The 23,062-nt window shown below is 36.5% G+C and overlaps 1 protein-coding gene across 1 annotated transcript in view; it reads right to left on the bottom strand.

Annotated features, from left to right (window-relative positions):
• ADGRA1 (adhesion G protein-coupled receptor A1) overlaps window positions 1–23,062 on the bottom strand; it is a 464,598-nt gene that overhangs the window by 61,241 nt on the left and 380,295 nt on the right. The window contains exons 13-16 of the mRNA XM_084634535.1: window positions 12,057–12,264; window positions 10,913–11,121; window positions 2,693–2,820; window positions 115–238 (exon numbers count right to left, since the gene is read on the bottom strand). Of these exons, the coding sequence (XP_084490661.1) occupies window positions 115–238; window positions 2,693–2,820; window positions 10,913–11,121; window positions 12,057–12,264 (669 nt within the window). The remainder of the gene's footprint in view (window positions 1–114; window positions 239–2,692; window positions 2,821–10,912; window positions 11,122–12,056; window positions 12,265–23,062) is intronic.

Consider the following 23,062-nt stretch of genomic DNA (forward strand, 5'->3'; position numbering starts at 1 on the left):
TCTGATAAAATATAGAATCTTTGATAAGAAAGAATATCATCAGTATTAAGTCAACATGTATAATTTCAGGGGCTTTTTTTTTTAAAATAAGAATAAGGTAACAAAGGTACTTACAGCTTGACATATAATTGGATATTTTATGCGATTGATTCCACCAGCAAAGACAGCAAAAGTAAGAGCAGTATGGAAACAGAAGTTGAGAAGCATGTGCCATCCTTTTCTACTGATTCGGATTGTGCTGTTTAAAATTAACATATTTTTTCAATTCACATCTTTATTGTAAAAATCTTCGAATACGTTCTTATATTTTTGGAAAAAATATATTTGACATATAGATTTCAAACTCTCAGATTCTTGACTACTAGACTACTTGCAGCATAGCGAGTCTGTTTTAAAGCCCATTGAAGTCAATGGGAGGTTTTTAAAATTTTTTTTACTGACTTCAGTGGGCTTTTAAACAGGCCCAGAATGAAATAATACATGTATTTAAAAGGCTTTCTGCCAGATGTCAAATATGCAGTAGTCTAACTATGACAACTCTGAAGGATTATGTATAAGTTGAAGATCAAAATTCATTACATTGAATACATTCTTAATTAATGTTTATCAGCTTATACAGTAAAATACATTCCTGCTCTTTTAAATAGTTAATGACTTTTAACTACTGTGTACACACACACAAACACACACACACACACTTAAAAATCTCATTCATATAAATGAAATCACAACATTTCTAAAACCAAACAGATTTAAAAGCAAGAAAACACCTTTCTGATAAGATGATATTTATCAAACCCTTTGTACCAGGTTGTTCTCTGATTCTAATACAATTAGTGTATCTTTCCAAGGGGCTGTTGTGGAACTGGAAGCGAGCATCCAGTAGTTTGATATCAAAGGTGGCCTTATATCACAGAGCTTTATATCGCAGTATCAAATTATAAAGAATATAAGAAATTTTAGGAACAATATAAGACCATCTCTAGACACACATCTGCTTCTTTTTAGGGGAAGCTACAGCTTGGGAACAAGCCCATCATAATATTTTATGGGTTTCTAGTTTTCTAGTCCTTAAATTTTGTTTGTGTGTGAAACCAATATTTGAATGGATATTTTTTTCCAAATGGAGTCAAGGAGGACACATTTCCATAAGTTACTGATTAGAAGAGCTTGTTTTGGTATGTGTTGTCACATGTAGAAAGATTAATTATGAATGTTTTTGAGGGCAAAGTTCAATTTCCATTTTCTCTCACAGAGCTTAGTACAGTGGTTCTCAAACTATTGTACTGGTGACCCCTTTCACATAGCAAGCCCCTGAGTGCAACTCCCCACCCCCCAATAAATTAAAAACACTTGTTTATATGTTTAACACCACTATAAATGCTGGAGGCAAAGCAGGGTTTGGGGTTGTCATAAATATAAAGGGAAGAGTAAACCCCTTTGAAATCCCTCCTGGCCAGGGGAAAGCTCCTCTCACCATGTCAAGGTTCCTCCCCCACTCTGAACTCTAGGGTACAGATGTGGGGACCTGCATGAAAAACCTCCTAAGCTTATCTTTACCAGCTTAGGTCAAAACTTCCCCAAGGTACAAAATATTCCACCCGTTGTCCTTGGACTGGCCGCTACCACCACCAAACTAATACTGGTTACTGGGAAAGAGCTGTTTGGACGCGTCCTTCCCCCCAAAATACTTCCCAAAAACCTTGCACCCCACTTCCTGGACAAGGTTTGGTAAAAAGCCTCACCAATTTGCCTAGGTGACTACAGACCCAGACCCTTGGATCTTAAGAACAATGAACAATCCTCCCAACACTTGCACTCCCCCTTTCCTGGGAAATGTTGGATAAAAAGCCTCACCAATTTGCATAGGTGACCACCGACCCAAACCCTTGGATCTGAGAACAATGAAAAAGCATTCAGTTTTCTTACAAGAAGACTTTTAGTAAAAATAGAAGTAAATAGAAATAAAGAAATCCCCCCTGTAAAATCAGGATGGTAGATATCTTACAGGATAATTAGATTCAAAAACATAGAGAACCCCTCTAGGCAAAACTTTAAGTTACAAAAAAGATACACAGACAGAAATAGTTATTCTATTCAGCACAATTCTTTTCTCAGCCATTTAAAGAAATCATAATCTAACACATACCTAGCGAGATTACTTACTAAAAGTTCTAAGACTCCATTCCTGGTCTATCCCCGGCAGAAACCAGCATATAGACAGACCCCCAGACCCTTTGTTTCTCTCCCTCCTCCCAGCTTTTGAAAGTATCTTGTCTCCTCATTGGTCATTTTGGTCAGGTGCCAGTGAGGTTACCTTTAGCTTCTTAACCCTTTACAGGTGAGAGGAGCTTTCCCCTGGCCAGGAGGGATTTCAAAGGGGTTTACCCTTCCCTTTATATTTATGACAGGGGTGGAGACTGACAGCTAGCGACCACCCATGTAATAACCTCATAAGCCCCTGAGGGGTCCCAACCCCCAGTTTGAGAACCCCTGCCTTAGTATAAACAAAACAGATTATTTGACTTTGTATATATTTTTACTTATGAAACACCAAATTCCATTCTTTTTTTTACTACATTATACTGTAAATTTTAGTATCCATCAGTAACTAAACCATTTAAGCATTTTATCTTTGTGCAAAGAAAAGATAGATAATGAATGTGTGTTTGCTTCTGTATTGAATTCTTACCTGTGATGCACAATGTAAGTGATAATGGATGCAAACAGGCACAATAACATGACTGCAGTACATGCATATACCACAGGGTGCAGGAACTCCCCTGGGTACTGGGGAAAGGAGAGCACTGTCTTCAAATCCTGCCAAGGAAGGAAGGAAAATAAAATTAGCATTTTAAGGGGTGAGAACCTAAGACTTCACTGCAATACTCCCATCATTCCCAATTAACCCCCTCTAGATTTTCACATGCTGCATTTTGGAATAGAAAAATAAGATGATGAATTTATCTGCATAAAGTTCATGAATTTACAATTGCAACAAACTGCTCTCCACGATTCTGCATATACTTCTCAGGGGGAAATTAACTTTCTTCCACAGGCAAGGCTGTCCTGATTAAAAAAATATATTCCAGAAAGAAAAATGTGCAAAATTCCACAGCAAACGGATACCAGTAATGTCTGTTCTATCTGACACCATAAACTTCATGCATCTATGATACTGAGTACACAATACCTATTTACCAGGAACAGTATTCTACTTCCAACATACTCATTTCTTCTTAAGGAAACAGAAAGATGACAAGGGACCCAAGATAGCTAACTGTTGTTAAGATACTACAGGAGTCTGATCCTCATTTGCTGTAAACCAGCATAAATCCACGTGGGCCAACAGATTTGAGTAGAATGTCTTTCCATAAAATGCCACCTTTGATGCACACATGCATAGCTTCTGTTGATGTCAGTTGAACAGCAGCTGCACAATTACATCTAAGGCAAAACCTAGGTGCAAGAGTTCTTTTTAGGGAAGCTGGAGGTGTTGCCACAGTTATTCATGGAAACAGCATGTCAGTGAGAAGACTGACAAAGGACATACTTCGGTGGACTCAACCATATCAGATTCCTATACCAACCGGTTGGATGCTCATCCTGGTTATGCCTGGCATAAGGTCCCAAATACAACTGAGACTATTGGAGATAACAGGAGAATAAGAAAAACATAAGACCAAGGGTAAACACCGCTAGGTCAGTGGAAGAATTCCTCCATGGGGGAGGCTCCTATGTTTGGTCTGGCAGTTTTCCAGGTCTAGAGCCCTATCCTTCTATACTTATTTAAAATATAAATCCCATTTACAGTGCACTTGTTACTTTAAATTAATTCTTAATATAGAAAGAATTTTAAAAAAACGTGATTGGCTAAGAATTGTGCACACAGTTAGTTTGTGCTAGAACATACTTAATATTAACTTATTATTCTCCTTCAAAACTATCCTTAAAACTCTCCTTTGCTGTGAGGCCTACAAAATTTTGATCAGCGCTAGGCTGCTGGTGTGCTGAGACCATAGACTAGCATGTTAACCAATATTGTTACATTGTTTTCTTGTACTCCCCTGTCTTTCTATATCTGTTGGTTTCTTCTTGTTTTATACTCAGACTGTAAGCTCTCTGGGGCAGGAACAGTTTTTTTGTTCTGTGTTTTGTTTTTTGTTGACTGGGGCTCCTAGTGCTACAATAATATATCCAATTCAAAATAATAATAAAATAACAACAACAGCAACAACATCCTATTCTCCAACACGCCCATTTGTATCATCCACCTGTTATGGCTTATCTTTTAGATTGTAAGCTCTTTCAAGCAGGGACTATCATTCACTACAAACATACAGTGCCTAGCAAAATGGCACTTGGGTGTGTGACAGACCTCTATGCTACTACAATCTTACACATATAATAAAATTAGACTGCTTTGCTGAAAAAGATAAAATAGTATCAGCTTCTAGCTCTCACTAATGTGGTCACATTTATGGTAAATAAATACCAAAACTATGGTCAGAATTTTGTTTTGAGGCCCTTTACATTTCCAGAAATGTATATAATAGCTACCATACCTGATACAATAATAGTAATACAATTATTTAAACAAGTAATAAGAGAAGAAAGCACTTTTCTGACATTTCTGTAACCTATTATTGAAAAACAAATTATAAAAAGCTAACAGAGTTGAAAACAGAAATAAAAAAAACTGTCAGTGTACTGCATTGAGATATATATAGCATACCAAACTTAAAAGGGTTTAACTGACATGGCATCATTTCACATATTAAAGAGCTAGCCTTTAATCATGTGCAATAGTGTAGATGCAGAATTCTACCAATCCTCTTACACTTGAGTGTTTACATGAAAGCAAATGCTATATGTCTTGCAGGAATATGGCTATTTTTGTCCCCAGAAGAGTCATGAACAATCAGCCTTTTAAACCTATTTCCAAGTTTAATCTTTCTCTTTTCTGATCTTGTACATCAAGTCTGTTAAAGAGTGAAATTCTAAAGAAAAATAGCTTAATAATAATTACCGCTGTAGAATATCTTTTTTTAGAGTTCTGAACACTGAAAACTGATTTCACTACAGATAAATGATAAATGTATCTAGTCTGCTTTTTAATGATAATTAAAGCTTATTGATCTGTCAACCGCCCCTGAGTGATCTTCTGGGAGAGACAGCATGAGAAGATAAAGTTAATTTTTTTTCATGCCTTATGCAGAGTAGTATAATTGTACACTACATTGAAATAAGGCTGTTTTGATTTTATTTCCTGGAGCGGATTCAAAGAACGAGAATATTAAAAACTGGCAGGAAATATCTAAGGGAAAAAAGGATATGCAGTGGAGCATTTTGACATTCTAAAGAAACCATCATCTAGAATTATACGGCCTGTAAAATGCTGCCGTAATCAGAAATCTCCATTCACTCCCTCTAATAGTAAAGGTGTCAAGCTCACTTATCATAGGTATAAATGGCTGCACCATATGGAAGGCAGTAGACAATCAGGCCCATAGAAACTAGAGATGGAAAAGACTTATTACAGCATCTAATTCATCTAATCACTACAGAATTTTTTTAAAAAAAGTTTCACCACAAACAGGGTTTTCACCACTTTCCCTTTGGAACCCAAACAAAAATAAATTGTCTAAAGCAGATAAATCTGTAAAGATGGCTTAGTGAGTGATATAAAAGTATAAAGAAGTGTTGATAAATTATATAACGATAGTCCAGAGATATCCAACAGCAAACATTGAGAAAAGAGGGGGAGAAGTTATTTTGCTCTAGAAACCAGGTAAACACAACACTGTCTGTGCTCGTTCACTAAAATACATGGAGTTAACAAACAAGATAGTGCACTTTAGAAGAGGTAAATTTTTGTAATCCTGGTATTTATATTGGTAAATTCTGAATTTATTTTTTTGTAGGATTCAAAGTCAGATAAATACTGTGAGAGTATCCTCCCTTATAATATTATGACACTTCTGGCAAATGAAATTCAATGTTGATAAATGCAAAGTAATGCACATTGGAAAACATAACCCTAACTATACATATAAAAAGATGACGTCTAAATTAGCTGTTACCACTTCAGAAAGAGATCACAGAATCATAGATCTTGGAGTCATTGTGAATAGTTCTCTGAAAACATCCACTCGCTGTGCAGTGGCAATCAAAGAAGCTAACAGAATGTTAGGAAACATTAGGAAAGCGATAGCTAATAAGACAGAAATATCATATTGTCTCTATATAAATCCATGGTATGCCCACATCTTGAATACTGCGTGCAGATCTGGTTGTCCCATCTTAAAAAAAGATATGTTGGAATTGGAAAAGGTACAGAAAAGGGCAACAAAAATGATTATGGGTATGGAACGGCTGCCATATGAGGAGAGATTAGTAAGACTGGGACTTTTCAGCTAGGAAAAGAGATGACTAAGGGAGATATGACAGAGGTCTGTAAAATCATGACTGGTGTGGAGAAAGTAAATAAGGACGTGTTATTTACTTCTTCTCATAACACAAGAACTAAGGGTCACCAAATGAAATTAATAGGCAGCAGGTTTAAAACAAACAAAAGGAAGTATTTCTTCACACAACGCACAGTCAACATGTGGAACTCTTTGCCAGAGGATGTTGTGAAGGCCAAGAGTCTAACAGGGTTCAAAAAAGAGCAAGATACGTTCATGGAGGATAGGTCCATCAATGGCTATTAGCCAGGGTGGGCAGGAATGCCAAACCGTGCTCTGAAGTGTCCCTAGCCTCTGTCTGCCAGATTCTGGGAATGGGCGACAGGGGCTGGATCACTTGATGATTATCTGTTCTCTTCGTTCCCTCTGAAGCATCTGGCATTGGCCACTGTCAGAAGAAATGATACTGGGCTAGATAGACAATTGGTCTGACCCAGTATGGCTGTTCTTATGTTCTTCTTATCCTGGCCAGAATCAGGACAGGCAAAGGGTGTATGGAAAACTCTGCCAGTTTCCCCCAAAAGAGAGTTCATGGTTGTTCCAAGGTTTATGTTGAGCAAAGATTCAGATTGGTTCTATTGTTGTGAAATTGGCCTGGCCATCCCTAGTTATCAGGTACCAAATAGATGTCCCTGACTACGCCACTCTCCTGATCAAAGGAGAATTATTGACATTCATACCAAGAAAATTAACAATCATTTAAATTATTTTTAAAAACTAGAGTGATACAATAAGTCCTGTTTTACTGTGATAAAATATAGGAAACGATAATTTCAGACTTCTCATTTGTTTGGCAAAAATTCATTAAAAAGAAGAAGGAGTTCTAACAGCATTTATTAATCAATTTTCTCTTCATTTAGAAGCATACTGTTTAGGAAAATTGGGGAATTTCACTTCTATTTATTTACTAAATGTGTGGAAATTATTATCAACAAAATCAATCTGACAGGGAAAGGAATGCATTGTACACAATTACAATAACATTCATCCCTATTAAATTGTGAGTGTGTTTTAAGAAAAAAGAAATAAAGAAAAACAAAGGAAAATAAATGACAAAGATTTAATCACAGATTTGAGAAGTTCTCACTTTATCTCATTAAGAGTTACAGTTCTCTGAGCTATGTGCTATGATTGCAGGAAACTATACTACTTGAAAAAAATAAATGCTGTTCTTGCAGAAATTAAAATATTAATATAACATTCATTTCATAAGTGATGCACTCATATTTGTCTATACCTATTAAAAGCTTCTGCTTGTTACAAAACAAACTTTGGTAATTAGGTATACTAAGGCTTTAGAATATATACATTTATAATGCTACAATAAATCAGAACAGTTTGCTTTATATAGGTGCATTTTTATCTTCATCTGAAGATCTAAAAGTGCTTTGCATAGAGTAAATAATAAAGCCTCACAACATCTCAGTGAGAAACTAAGTATTACTATACCACTTTTATACACAGATAAACTGAGGAAGGGAGAAGTTAAGGTGACTTAACCAAACTCATGCAGCAAATCAATGGCTGACACAGGAATAAAACTCAAGGATACTGTCTCACAGTCTTCAGTTCTAACCACTAGCCCACACTTTTCAGCAACTGATCAGGGGAAAATAACGGTATGCAAAAATCTTGATGTTATGCTTTCACTTCTAGCCACTTGCCCAAGCAAAAACAGTGTGAGGTGAAGGTACATTATTCTCACTTGTATCTCCCAATTCAAAGCACTGAAACTTTCAAATTTATATCACTTGAACAACATCACGGAGAGAAAAACAGCTAAACATAAATACCTACAGAAACATTAGTTGTAGCTATTAATTATTATGGAGAAAAATCTCAAATTATATTTACTAAACGAAAAGCATATTAAACAATTTTTCTAAAGAAGGCTTCCACTAAAGCTAGATTTTAACACTGTGTGGTCATAGATGGCAGCAACTCTAGAGAAATAACTCAAAGGTTCCTCTTTTAATATTCCAAAAAGTCTCCCTGTCAAATACATAATAGCTATGATGAATCTGAACGTGTGCCGTGCTAGCAGTACAATGCACAGCTGGATTAATTTAGGCATTTACTTCATCTTGTTCCACAGCAGGGTATACATTATCCTGATAGTGATGTAAACCTTCAGGATCACTGCAGCTTTATTGCTTCACTTCAGTTTAGTTGTATTACTTCAATTCACTGATATTGGCCCACACCATAAGAGTGCTTTATTATTGGATGGTACAGTTGGTTTAAAAAAAATATCCTATACCAGTACATGGCATCCCATTCTACTGAGTCACAAATAACATGCTACCTATTTTTAATTTACTGTTAGGTAAAATACATTAAGTACTCAGCTGATCTGGTTAGCTGAAGCTATGCAGTTTATTACTATAACTTAGTCGATCATTAGAATAATGCTTCACTATTCTGATATGAACAATAAAACACCTTAGAAACTCTTAATCTAAATCAAACTCAACAAATATCTCATTTTATGCCCCTAAATGCCACATTAACAAATAAGGCACTAACATTTACAACTACTAATGCACTTTATTTTGCTGCTAAAGTTTTCCATTGGTTCTTCCAGAAGATCTTGGAAGGCATGTCTGGATAAAGGTTGCAAAAAACATTATTGCTTTTCTTAACAGTGATTGAGAAACACAGAACAGGTGCCATATTACATTATTTAGAGCTGTACCAACTACTAAGGCAAAGTAGGATGTGAAAGATTTTATTTTGATGATGTTTTGCACAGATCAAAAAGGAGATCCGCATATAGGGAAAGAAAAGATGGAGTAATGAAACAATATAAAAAAGCCTAAATCAAAGTAACAAATTAAACATAAAAGTCCAAGAAAACCCACCATGTTACACTTTACCAAATGATATAAACATGAAATAAATTTGATATAAATGTCTAAAATAAAAATAAATTAGTCAATCTTTAAAGTAGTATATGATTTTTGTAAACAAAAAAAGCAAATGAGTTGTTTGTGAGTAAATAATTAGTAGCTAATTATTAACTAAGCAAACTTTAAGTATGATAACTTGAACTGAAACAGTTCTAGACAGAGACAGCCATTTTGGGTGTGGTACCTGCAAAGTCAACAGGTGTTTTCTTTAAAATTTTTAGAAAAACCTCTTCAGAGCAAAATTATGTTTCCTGCTTAGAAAAAAACACAAATGTCCAGAAAAAATAAGTCCATACTAGCTATATAAGGGTGAGACATGTTTGACACCATCTGATCTTCAGCAACAGGATGCTAAATTCGGAGCCATTCAGGTATGTGTGAAAAAATGATCAAATAACTCTGAGGGAAATCAGTTCTTATAAAGTAGATGATAATTCCGCATTTAACTACTCATTGTCACAGCTTCGTGCAATGATTGGCTGCCATCTATGCTCCATCTGACAGCAGCAGATTGGTATTCTCTGCACACGTCTTCTCAGTTCCTGTCGTCTATGTTTGCTGTCCTTTACAAATACACACAATGCATTATTTACTTAACTATAAACCTATCAAAAACATTCACAAGCAGTACCAAACATGTACAAATGCACCAGCATTTAGGAAAAATTCAATATTAGGCAAATACCAGTGACTAATCTATTTACAACCGGCTCACAATGACCCCTTTTAATGATGTAAAAGATTGTCAACAACATGTTCTTCAATCAGCAACCTTACATTTTTTTTGTTTGCTTTTCTCTTTCTCAACCAAGAAGCCATTTATTATTGCATACGTGTGCCTTTTCTTTCATTAAGGTAACTTTCTGTTAGGCATGGTAGTTAAATAACTGCAGTGTGAACTGCAAGTGTGACTGAGAACAAACCAAAGCAGCCTGATTGTGTTAGCATTGCACAGAAATATCTTTCTTCATGAACAGCAATTTAGCAAAAAGAATATTATCATCAGTATACACACTAAAGCTCCCAAAACACCAGCAAGGACAAAAAAGTGCTTGTTTTAAAGGGCATGAGATGTTATTCATTTCCATTTATTAAATGATTCAACATTGCGGTATGCCTGAAACTAATTAGTATGATCAACACAGTGTGAGGCAGGAACAAAAGCAGATGAGCTTTCTGAGATATATTGATGTAAAAGCATAAATGAGTATACATTTAAAAAACCTTCTCCTATAATTTGTAACCTTCACATACTGATCATTCTTTGATAGAACTTTCATCTGACAAGATTGACTTAAATGTCATTTACGATTGGGCCTCTCTCTAGATATTAGGCTGAGATGACCACCAGGTTTATTCACTTATTAGCAGTTAAATAATTTACTTTTCTTTAAGGTTGTATTGTATAAAACATCATGAGAAATGAAACCTCAGTTACTGGCAAGCAAGGATGGTACATGTACATATTAGAGGAATACATCTGTGTATATATCTATATATATATTTATAGATATACTTGCTAAGTCATATACTCACCATTAGCACTGCAAAGTTACTGAAGTGTGTACTCTGAATGGTGGTAATATTGCCTACAGAGCTAATTATGTGGCACCCTTCTCCACACCAGCCTCCATGTCCATCTAGAAGGTCAAAATCCCAAAAGGCTGCAATGGGGTCTATACCCCGTGCAAAGTGTCTCAAACCTATAGTAAGAGGCGTGGTGAGGTTTCCGAAACTGCATCCATCTGCAAAAGCAACAAACTGAATCAGAGAAATAGACTGGAAAATCCTTTACTGCTGAATGCTGTATATTCACAGATTCAAAAATGTACTGAACTATGGAAAACCAAGCAATAGCCACATATTCCTGTCTGTGTGAATTAAAAGCAAATACAGAAAAGTTTACTACAGTTTAAATTAATCTTAATGACTATTTCAGCCTGTTGAGGTGTCCGATTGATCTGATCATCCTTAATAAAGCTGGATTTGTTGTGTGAGTCTTAAATTAAGACACGTTATACTATTCACTCATGTAACTGAAAAAAGAGCTGTCCCTTAGTGTGATTAATAGCTAAGGCAATTTTGCACTTTTAAAGTTACATTAAAACATTGTTTTAAAAGCAAATGGAAATGGGAATACTATTCAGAATAAACTAAACTATTAAAATTGCCTGGGTGACTAATTAACATAATTAGTCACAGTTCTGTAAGATTCATCACATTGAGACAAAAGCCTTTAGCAACACCTGTTTTAGGTCCTTCATACCAAAAACTATTCTGGTGAATATTAAGATACATGCAACAGGGCATTAACCCCCCCCCACCACCCCATCTTAATATTTATCTGAATCCAGAGTGATGGTCTTGCAATTTTCCTTGTATAGAGTAAAACAAGGTTCTTTTCTATTTCACCTTGGTTTGAGATATAAGCTTCTGTCACAACAACATAAAAAAAATGTAAAACCTAATTTGCCTTCTGTTCCTACAATAATTACACTTCTCTTGTGGACCAGTTAATTTGAATAAAACCATATACATATGAATAAATACAAACACTTGCGTTAAGAAACAGAGAGACCCCAGGCTCTCAGCATACTGTATACTCTGCTGCTCCATTCTGTACATAATCAAGTACACCGTAGCTTTCAGATTAAAAGAAATAATGAATAACACTCCTCACCTATTTTAGCAAAGACAGCTGGTGTGGTAATTGTCCTACGCTTCCCGTCATCTGCAAGATTTGATGAGTTTCCCGTGCTAGGAAAGAGTTTTCCATTCCGAAAGACAATAAACTGTAGCTTGCAAGTGGAGTTATCAACAGATTGCAAGGCTGAAGACTGAGAGAAGACAGACTGTGGCAAATGAACTGAAGCTACTGCTACAGCATTCTGTACAATGAGAGGAAAAAAGAAAAATTTAAAATGCAAATCACAACAGGGTTGCTTTCAGTATGTTTTAAACTCCTGTACAAGAAATGTATGCTGCCTCCCTTTTCCAACAGACTAGAAGCAACCAAAGAAGCAGGAGTGGTAACCATGGGAATAGGATTGGTACAGCGCATATTAAAAGGGAAAACGTTTTGATTGAATGTGTGAGCCTATATGGTCAAGCTCCCTGCTGCAGAGGTGCAAATGGTTCTTACCATGCCTGCTAGAGGGTCCATCAACACTGCAGATCTGATTTAAAGAGACAACCTCTACCAGGTTTTCTCCTTCACTTAAAACAGAATCAGACAATTTATATGAAAATATTTCTCTGAAAAGGTACTTATAGAGTACGGGTATAATTTTATTAATACAAAAATTACATCAGTGGAGAACGCTAAACAGAAACAATGCAGTGTAGTAAATATATTGTATGGGTAGTATTTAATTCTTGCTTCACATAAAGAAAATTATTCATCCAACTCCGTTTTTTAGTAAATCTAGCATTATAAATATCTCCAATACCAATGTACCAGAAGAAAGCAAGGTTAGTATGAAGTGAATATAAAGACTGTCAGATCACGATAATGGCTTTGACTTGTGAATGTGTTATACACCATTATGTAAGTAGAGATGTCACTTACAAAATGCGTATAAACACACCAGAATGAATGCTAGGCTGATTTTTCTCATCATTCATTCCTCTTCCTCCTGCTCTACAGGGAACCTTATCAGTAAGCACTGAGATAGGTACAAGAAAAAACAAAAGGGGAACAGAGTGTAAATAAACAGGACAAGAGATTGGCCTGAGTCTATTTATGTGAAAAGTCTATTTATTTAAAAACAAACAAATTGAAAAATGTTCTGAGTAATTTACATTCCCCCAAAGGCAAAGTACAGCTTCTGTGCACACAATTTGCATAGATTATCACACAATTTACTTATAGCACATGTGCAGTACCTCTTTGAAAATTAAAAAAGAATAATCTTCCCCATCATGCAGACAAACATGACATTAATATATGTATATGTGCTGGGAAGGATACATGTGTGATAGATACATAATGCTACTCAGGTGAGTGAGCAGAAAGGCTACAATAATGTAACAGAGGCTTCTTGTGACATCATAGGTATGAGAGCAAAGCTTGGGCGGCCTCTAATGTCATCGGAACTCTTAGATGAGTGGGTATAGGCTTATTCACAATTCTCCTCTGCTGCAGTGCACATTCTGAAAGTGTATCAAGATTTTAACATGACAAAAGTGCTTACAAATTACATAAAAGTCCTTCTGGACTGGATGGCATTTTCTTATCTGGAAGATGCCATTTGTTAGATAAAGACATTTCGGAAAAACGGAACAAAAAACAACACGAGAGAATCTTTTAGATATTTTTAACCTCACCATTAGATTTTAAAACAGCTGAGCAAGTAGTGACATGAGCGATAACTGGAACTGTGACATTATCGGTAACTCAGTCCATCATCATGCACTCAACTTCAGATAATGTTTCTATTGCAGTCCCATTGATTATAAAGCTGTAAAATTTCTGATTATTCCCTCATGCTTTTTAAAAAAAGTCATATTTCACTGTTATGATATCATACAGTAGCTGTGAAAATATGAACCTCTGATGACATCACCTTAGCCACAAATCAGTTTTCAACAACTAGAAATAAGGATTTTTACTAGGTTCATTCATCAAATTTCAGCAAGTACCTATTGAGGACTTTTCTAGGGTCACATATGAGCATGAGCGAGGTTATAATTTATTTATATTGTTCTTTTATTATTATTACTGTGTGCTGGAAGCAACAAAAGCACTAAATTACACAAATTATTTAGTATATAAAAAGGAGAAAGCTAGCAGCTCTTGAATAAGATTATGATAATGAGACTGACTCCTAAAAGCATTGGGATAAATAATAATGTACCTTGACAAAATAGCTTGACAAAAGCAGCGGTGAATAAGCTGGATGAACACAAGGGTTTTTATAGTGTATTTACTGAGATAGAAAACTATTAAGCCAGTGTGATTCTTAAGCTCTTCCATACTGTGACTTCATGTTACAGAGAGAAAAAAAAGTTATGGATCCCCCTTTCCCAAATAGGTATAAAGGAAAGTGGTAATAATGTCCTTCAGCTTTGAGAAGCCATGAACTAAGCCAATCAGACTTGGAATGCTGTCCATGTATTACAAATGATTTGTGGAAATACCTACACGTGGCTGAGGAAGTCTGATGTGCATAACACTACAGATTAGTGAGTCAATCAGATAATAAAAAAGACTAATAATATTGTTGTATGCAGCATAATTGTAGCAGTGTTGGTCTCAGGATATTTAATATCTTTTATTGGACCAACTTCTATTGGTGAGAGAGACACCCACACCTTGTCTCTGTAGGATTAATTACAGACAACTGAAATTTTTTCTCCATTAGTAGAGCTGACAAAATAATCTGTAACAAGACATTTCATTGCTGAATTTTGTCTCTTTTTCTCTTTACAAAAATTGCCTACAAACAGATAGCAATTTTCAAAAATATAACAATTATTTTGAAATTATCTACCAACAAATCTCTGAATTATTCTTGATCTGTACTTCATTCATGAGCATGTCACTTTGAGCATTTAATATTTCAAATTAAAGTTGTTTTGAGTGGATATATGGGGCATGTGGGTTTTTTGTTTTGTTTCCTGATTGGAGATGTGTAAATCCAAAGAGCAAATACTCATGATTATGCATTCAAAATTTGCTTTCCATGGATATTCTGCAATGATAGATTAAAACTGGCTGTTTCAGCACACATTCCTGCCAATAAACTCATCTGCTAGAATATTCATAGAACACACACACATTGGGAGTGCCTACACATTCACATTGCTGTTTAAAAATACGAACAAATATTTGTGAACAATTTTTACATCTTAGCCACATGAGAAATTTTTGTTCAACAGCATTACTCACATGGGGAAGGTACACTGTAGACTAGAATTCTCTCTCTTCTGCAACAGAAGAAGCAGCAGGGTCTTGTGGATAAAGCACTGGCCTAGTTGAAGGACTTGGCCTCTATCCTTGGCTCTACCGTTAACCTTCTGCGTAAGAGCAGGCAAGTTATGTCACCTCTCTCCCTCAGTTTCCCCACTGGCAGAATGCAATAATGATATTCACTTTCCTTTATAAGACATTTTGAGAGCTATAGCTAAAGAGCATTGTAGAAAAACAGTTTTATTATTATTGATAATGTTAATATTACATTTAGGGAGACTTATGACTGAATGAATCAAGTGCCAATTGCTGTACTATATGTAAAATTGTTATTATGGTTTAAATTAAGACATTTCCCCTGTTACAAATTTTATTTGATCACTGTAGTATGAAACTGCCTATGTGTGGCACTTTACAAAATTCAGCTAACAGCATTATGAGAAGGAGCTCCATGGTTATGCCAGCAATTATAACACTACCCTAAAAATGCCATCTGGTGTCTAGCAAGGGAACTGCAGTGTTACAATGATGTGAAGATTCAGAAATGACACCTGGCATTTGCTCAGGGAAAGGCAGGAAAAGCTGCCAGCTTGTGCAGTTTATTTAACCATTAGGATTTACGCACTTGGTGGGGTTTTTGAAAATAACCATGTAGGTAATCCAGTCATGACAGCAGGGTTGTTTGCATTCCATTTCTCACGACTGTATTTAGACTAGACACACCCTTCAAAAGGGGAAATACTAGAGCGATTGGAACTAGTTCAACACAATGTTTTTTCCAGTGGAAACACCGATTGGTTGAAATCAAAATGTTCCATGGGAATGTGTCAACTTCAATGAAATTCTGATGGAACCCTGCCTGCCAGGAATGTTACAAAACCCACCTGGTTTCTTGCCAGCTTACCTGCCTGGCTCCTCAGCAGACCACCAGAGGAGCTGAGAGCCTGCAAGCCCTGGCTCACAGCTTTTCAAAATCCAGGGCTCCTAGATTTCCTGGCTCTTGCATAGCCTGTCAGGTGGACTGTCCGGGAGCCAAGGCTCCCAGCCTCCTCATCAGCCTAGAAGCCCTATGAGCCCCAGCTCCCTAAGCTGCTTGGCTCCTTCACTAGCATGCTGCTGGGACTCCAGGGAGCCTCAGAAACATTTAGATAAGGATGAAACAAAATACCATTTTGACTTTTTCTAAACAAAATTTCAGAATTCCCATTTTGTGGAAAATTTTGACATTTCAATTTTGTTTTATCTAAGAATTTTATTTTGGAATTTCCCACAGAATGGGAATTCCAGTTACCAGCCAACTCCAGAAAACTCTAAAAAGGGACATAAGAATCCAAGAGAACAATACTGAAATTAACAAGTTTGTCTGCAGTGTTGTAGCCGTCTTGGTCTCAGGATATTAGAGACACAAGGTGGGCGAAGTAATATCTTTTATTGGATCAACTTCTGTTGGTGAAAGAGCCAAGCTTTTGAACTACACAGAGTTCTTCTTCATACATCACCCACTTTACCTATCAAAAGTTTAAAATTTCTCATACCATAAAGTGAATGATCCTCAAAATCTATTGAGAGCTACTGAATCTTGACATTTTTTGTAGCTCATGCATGTGTGACTCTTGTTAAAAATGTTTAAGGGAAAAACTGAAAGATTTAAAGTGAATTTCTTCCCCCAGGCAATTTTACTCTGGCCTGGAGCACACTTCCTCATAATTGATGGTAGCATTCACGAGGAGTTTTTAAGAGTTTAGAGAAGACATTGCTTCAGGTACCTTTGTGATATGGTAACCCTCTTCCTAGTTGCCCTCTACTTTCATGACCTTTACTTCTTTAAAGAGGCCTGCTCCTGTTTTCAGCATTCCTTGCTGATTGTCCTGCTCTAGCTAAATGAAATTGGAACGTTGTAAGTTATCAGAGGTTTGTTATTAATGTATTTACCTGCTTGCCCTGTGCTGGAGTGACATTCATTGGATGATCAGGTACACAAATTCTTCTTCTAGTGCTGTCCTTGCTTTTACCATTAGGATATTGCGCTGCAAGAATATGAGGGTCTTGTTCCATTGTAGCTGGAGTGCTACATCAGCTGTAGTGAGTCATGACACAACAGAAGCCCTTCCCTCCGGCTGCATATATCTTGTAAGGAGTGCAGTGAATGAGGCCAGGGCTGTCACACACTATTTTTCAAATATTACAATGTAATATCATAGAATATTTTCTGCAACCTTGGTAATTGCAGCTTGTATGGTGAGGAGTGATTGAGGCGGAAACCTGCAAGAGCCATTGTCTTCTTCATTATGGATCTTGTATATAAATGGATTTCATGGAGCCCTGTTTGTGCTGTAAACACAGAGTAGTACACAGCACTAGAAGAAGAAAAACACATATCTGGGGATCTATTTTATGGTATTATATTACACTACTTGAGAAACAGCATGTGCTCATATAGTTACAAATTATGTGACAGATAATTCAAACACACAAAAGGAAAGATATAAGTGAAACCGTAACTTTTGCATTTCCTGATTTTCAGTGCTTCAACTTTGCTTGATTTAAATTATTCTTCAAGTAATTGGGAATCCACCACATCCCTAGATGAGCTGTTCCAATTGTTAATTTTCCTAATTTAAAAATGTGCACCTGAATATGAGGTCGGAAGAAAATAATCTCTGGCAAAAATGAAACAAATGTAGCCACCTCAATTCCACAATCTGAAAAAGAAGCTGGCAAGGAAATAGAGAAAGTAGGTGCAGTGCTTCCAAACATTAAAAATTTGATAACTGACTAATGGATTGGGATGCATTAAGGATATAATACATCATACTGATAGAGATCTGAGTGTGCCGCCAGAAATACATGCACCACATAAAGTTGCATTAGCAGTCAGAGAGCAAGTAAAAACTGAACTTGACTGGACGGTAATATCAGGTGTTATTGAACAAATACAGACACCAACAGACTGAGCTAATTGCATGGTCCCCACAATAAAATCAAACACAGGATTTATAAACAAATAGAGAATATCCAAAAGATGAAGACAAGGACCTAAAACGAGACTTCTGCTGCACACAAATTGCTGAGAAGGTCATATCAAGACTTCAAAATAAAAGAGTATTTTCAGTTTGAGATGCATGCCAAGGGTTTAGGCAGACTGACTTGATACAAAAAGTGCAAAACTCTGCACTTTCAATTCCCCTTGTCGATAGATATTGGGGTTGTCTCAGCACATGTGACAGACTGAGGTATCACATTCCAGATCCTTGTGGTTCTAGATTGGGCAAAAGTAAATTTTGAGTTGCTGATTTGGGGCAAAAATAATTAACGAACAATGAGAACCTTTGTAATGTTCTTCAACATACCAATTAAAGGAACTTTAAATCAAACAGAAGCAAATGACAATTTGAATAGAATGTAGTTAGTTATAAACTTGGTGACAAAGTTTGACAGGACCTAAAAAAAGTAGAGCTAATTGTACAAATAGAAAGACCCCCAAGCAAGGAAACTTTACAGAGTCATAGCCAAGAAAATTATTTCGTGATTTGTCACAGTCAAAACCTCCACTTAGAATGCTGCTTGAACACAAGTGCAGAATGGTACAGAAATGATTGGCAATAAAATAAACCTTAATTTTTTGTCAATTAAATGACAAATATAAAATGACCGAACCCTACAACTGGTCAGACAGTGAGAAAAAGCTGGGTACCTCCAAGAATAAATATTTATTGAGACTATAGAGATGTAATTGCTGTATATGACAGGATTATTGTGCGCTACAGATATTATGTAATAATACTGCATATCATGAGGTTGGAAATACTAAACATAATGCACATCCACCTATGTATTGAGAAATGTAAGACTAGAGTCCAAGACGTCCCATTCTGGCCAGACATGGGTATGCCATAGGGTATAGTGAAAGTGGAATCTACAGTAAAGAAATACAGGAAACGCTATGCAAAACAAAACAAAACAAAACAAAAAAAAAAACCCTGAAACCACATAGGATTCCAGATCGCTTTTGTTTCAGTGCTGGTGCAAATGTATTTGAATTTAAAAACAAAGAAAGAAAGAAATTATATATTTATATATATATACACAACTACTATATGTGTTGTACAATACACCACATAGCAATGTAAACCAGCTTTTCTTCCATGTGATTCTAGAGAAGTTGCTAACAAATAATGGCACATTTCTCTTTGGTATATTACCTCAAACACACCAAATCACATCCTTTTTATGCAGTCAAACATGTTAGCAGAAAAGTCAGTATGAAGAGAAAAGAACTTTATTTTAAAAAACACTGGTGGATTCAAATGATCCATACTTAGACTACAACAACCCCAATGCTGTATTAGAATCACCATTTCCAGAGGTGCTGAATCAACTGAAGTCCACTGAAAATACAGGTGCTCAGTACTTTTGAAAATCAGGGCACTTATTTAGGTGTTTGAATATGGATTTAGGAGTCTAACTTCAGGTATCCAATTCTGAAAATTTCAATTTAAATGCATAAAAATTAGAACAGCTACAGACATATTTTAAACCTCAGAGTTAAACAACTTTTTATCTCATTACTAAGTACCATGAAGAACCAAGAGACCATCCACCCCTCCACTAAGAAGCACAAGCTTCCAGCTACTCTGAAGTGTGTGACAGTCTGGGCCATTCCACAAAATATCAATATTCAATGCAAATGACCTAGCTAACTACTAGCCCATGCTCAGCCAAATATTCCTGATGCTAAATCACAGAAAATGTGGAAGCAAGCAAATTCCAACAAAGCTAATCTTCTGCCAATGTCGTAGATTTGTCTTACCCATTTAGGCTAAGACTGGGACATAGCATGGACACAGTACTGGCAGCACATCTCAGTCACTTGTCCTTTGTTCAGGGTAGCCATGGATAGAGCACAAACTACTATACTTACACTACTGAATCTGTCTGCAGCCTTCCATGTGTGACTGATGCACATATAAGTAGAAAGAACAGGAGGACTTGTGGCACCTTAGAGACAAACAAATTAATTTGAGCATAAGCTTTCGTGGGCTACAGCCCACTTCATCAGATGCATAGAATGGAACATATAGTAAGAAGCTTATGCTCAAATAAATTTGTTAGTCTCTAAGGTGCCACAAGTACTCCTGTTCTTTTTGCGGATACAGACTAACACGGCTGCTACTCTGAAACATATAAGTAGGGTTCTATGTACTCTGTGACCACGGTATTTTCTATAAACCCCACCACTCACATCATAGAATTGTGCTCCAGAATTTTTCATTGTTTGAAAAGTTCTTCCACCATGATGACTGCAAAGAAAACGTTTGAAATGTAAACTGAGTATTTCTACATTGTCTTGAAGTGTGGGCATCAGAACTGGACAAATATTTTAGTACTGGTATTACCCATTCGGTGTGCAGAAGAAAGACCACTTCTTTGTGTCTACTTGATATTCCCCGTGTCTACTTGATATTCCCCATTTTATACATCCAAGCATCACATTAGCCCTTTTTGCACAGCAGAGAGCTCATGTTGAGGTGATGATCTATAATGACCCAATAATCCTTCTCTGAGTCACTGCTTTCCAAAACAGTCTCCCTTCCCATAGGTATAGTGTTCATTCTTTGTTCCCAGATATATTACCTTGTATTTGGTTGTAATGTTGGACTGTGACTATTTAACCAGGTGGTTCATAACACTCTGTAACAGTAACCTGTCCTCCTTATTTACTACTGCAGCAATTTGTGTGGTCATATGGAATCTTTACCAGCAAAGATTTCATATCATCTAGGTTTCAGAGTAGCAGCTGTGTTTGTCTGTATTCGCAAAAAGAAAAGGAGTACTTGTGGCACCTTAGAGACTAACCAATTTATTTGAGCATAAGCTTTCGTGAGCTGCAGCTCACATCATCTAGATTGTTGATAAAACCATTTAATAACACTGAACAAAAGAATTGATCCCTGAAGAAGCCCTCTAGAAAAGGTCCCATTCATTGGTACCTTCTCATTAACAACTACATATTGAGATCTGTCAGTGAGCCAGTTTTTAATCCATCTAATATATGCCCTGTTAATTCCATATAATGCAAGATTTTAAATCAAGATGCCATGTTGTACTAAAACAATTTCAACAAGCTAATATGCTTATCCTGCAACCCCATATCACCTCTGGCACCTCCTAGACACCAAAACATCTGGCTCGCCAAAAACTTCTCTGAATCAGTTATGTGTTGACAATACAAAACTCTGAAGCATATTGAAACCTGAAAATGTGTGAACAACGTTATGTCAATTTAAATAGAAAAATAAATAGGACAGGGCTACTCTACTGACTGTATTATTCACTTTCATATTTAATTTAAATACAAACTTTAATTTTAATGTATCTGCCACAGAACTTTCAATTTGCCCCATCAGAACACTGTGAAAAAAAGGGACCTTGTTGCAAAATGTAGGTACAGCTTGATGCAGAGTCTCCTGAGGAATATATACAAGATTTAGCAGGATTAAACGGTACGTTCCAAGTGGATAGATCTCTTAGAGCTATGATAAGCAATCACTCATTGCTGCTAAGAGATGGGATGGGATGGGATGCCTCCTGAAGACACTGAAGAATACGTGCCTCCATCTGTTCCTTGTTTCCCCACATGCTGGAGGATAAAATGAACCATTGTGGTATTGCCACAAGATGACAAAAATCAGACAGCTCATGTTTGGGGAGTTGTATCATATTCATAGTGCTCCTTTGTTTGGCTAGCCATCTAACAGTAAGACAGTCTAAACACTAGCACAGTTCTGAAGCCCAGTAATTGTTATTTATTTTAAAATAAATCTGAAAATTCATCAGAATAAATGCACACAACCTTTCCAGAAGTGTAGGATTAGGACCCCCAGAACTCTGGTATGCTTGGGAATTTGCCTCCTTTTATTCATTATTAAAGGTGAGTATATGTGCAATCCCATGTGCCTGTCCTGAGAGGGGATGTTGTAAAGGAGAAGGGGGACAGTTGGGGAAGTTGGGAGGACTTGCGCATTGCAGGAAAGGAGAGATCTGTCAATCGGGGTAAAGAGGTATCCAAAATGAAATATTTTTAAAAATTGAAATCTGTAAAGGGAAAGGTCTGTAGTTTGGATTATTACTTGTGCTCTCAAAACTAGTTTACCCATCCCAAATTGTAAATCCAGCATAGCCTCATTGTGCTTGTCACAATGTAGTGGCCCACTTACCGAGTGGAGTTTCACTGAGAATGCATGTCACAGGTATTCTGGAGCTGTGCTGGCTGCTTATGAGTTTCTAAGTGGAATTGAAGGTGCTGTTTTTGAACTTTTAAAGGTCTGGGACATAGTTACCTGAGACAACATAATATGCCCATTATCATTTGCCTCTGCAGAGATGTTCTCACTGGAGCTCCCTTTTCATAATGGAAGGTAGCAGCTGGCAGTGTGTGTTCCAGAAAGCTCCATCGGATCTAGAATCCGTTTCCCCCTTGCCCCTTGCAGGCTGTTAAACTCTGGGAATGATACATTTTGTCTCAGACATGTTGGGTGAAGGCTGCCTGAGGTGTGGGGATGTATTTCTATTTTATAGGGAATGTTATTTGCCATCTAAGGCATGTTGGGAGTGAAGATTTTATGGTGGAATGAGGAGACAATTTATTATTATGATATTGATGGGACTGTAATGTTAATTGATACAAGGGCACTCAGAGGATAGACGGGCATCTGTTGAATTCTTGGATTTTTTTTTTTTTATAAATCAAAATAAAGAAACAGACAAGTAAATAA

The sequence above is a fragment of the Lepidochelys olivacea genome (genome assembly GCF_965140295.1).
Source record: "Lepidochelys olivacea isolate rLepOli2 genome assembly, chromosome: 7".
Lineage (NCBI taxonomy): Eukaryota > Metazoa > Chordata > Testudines > Cheloniidae > Lepidochelys > Lepidochelys olivacea.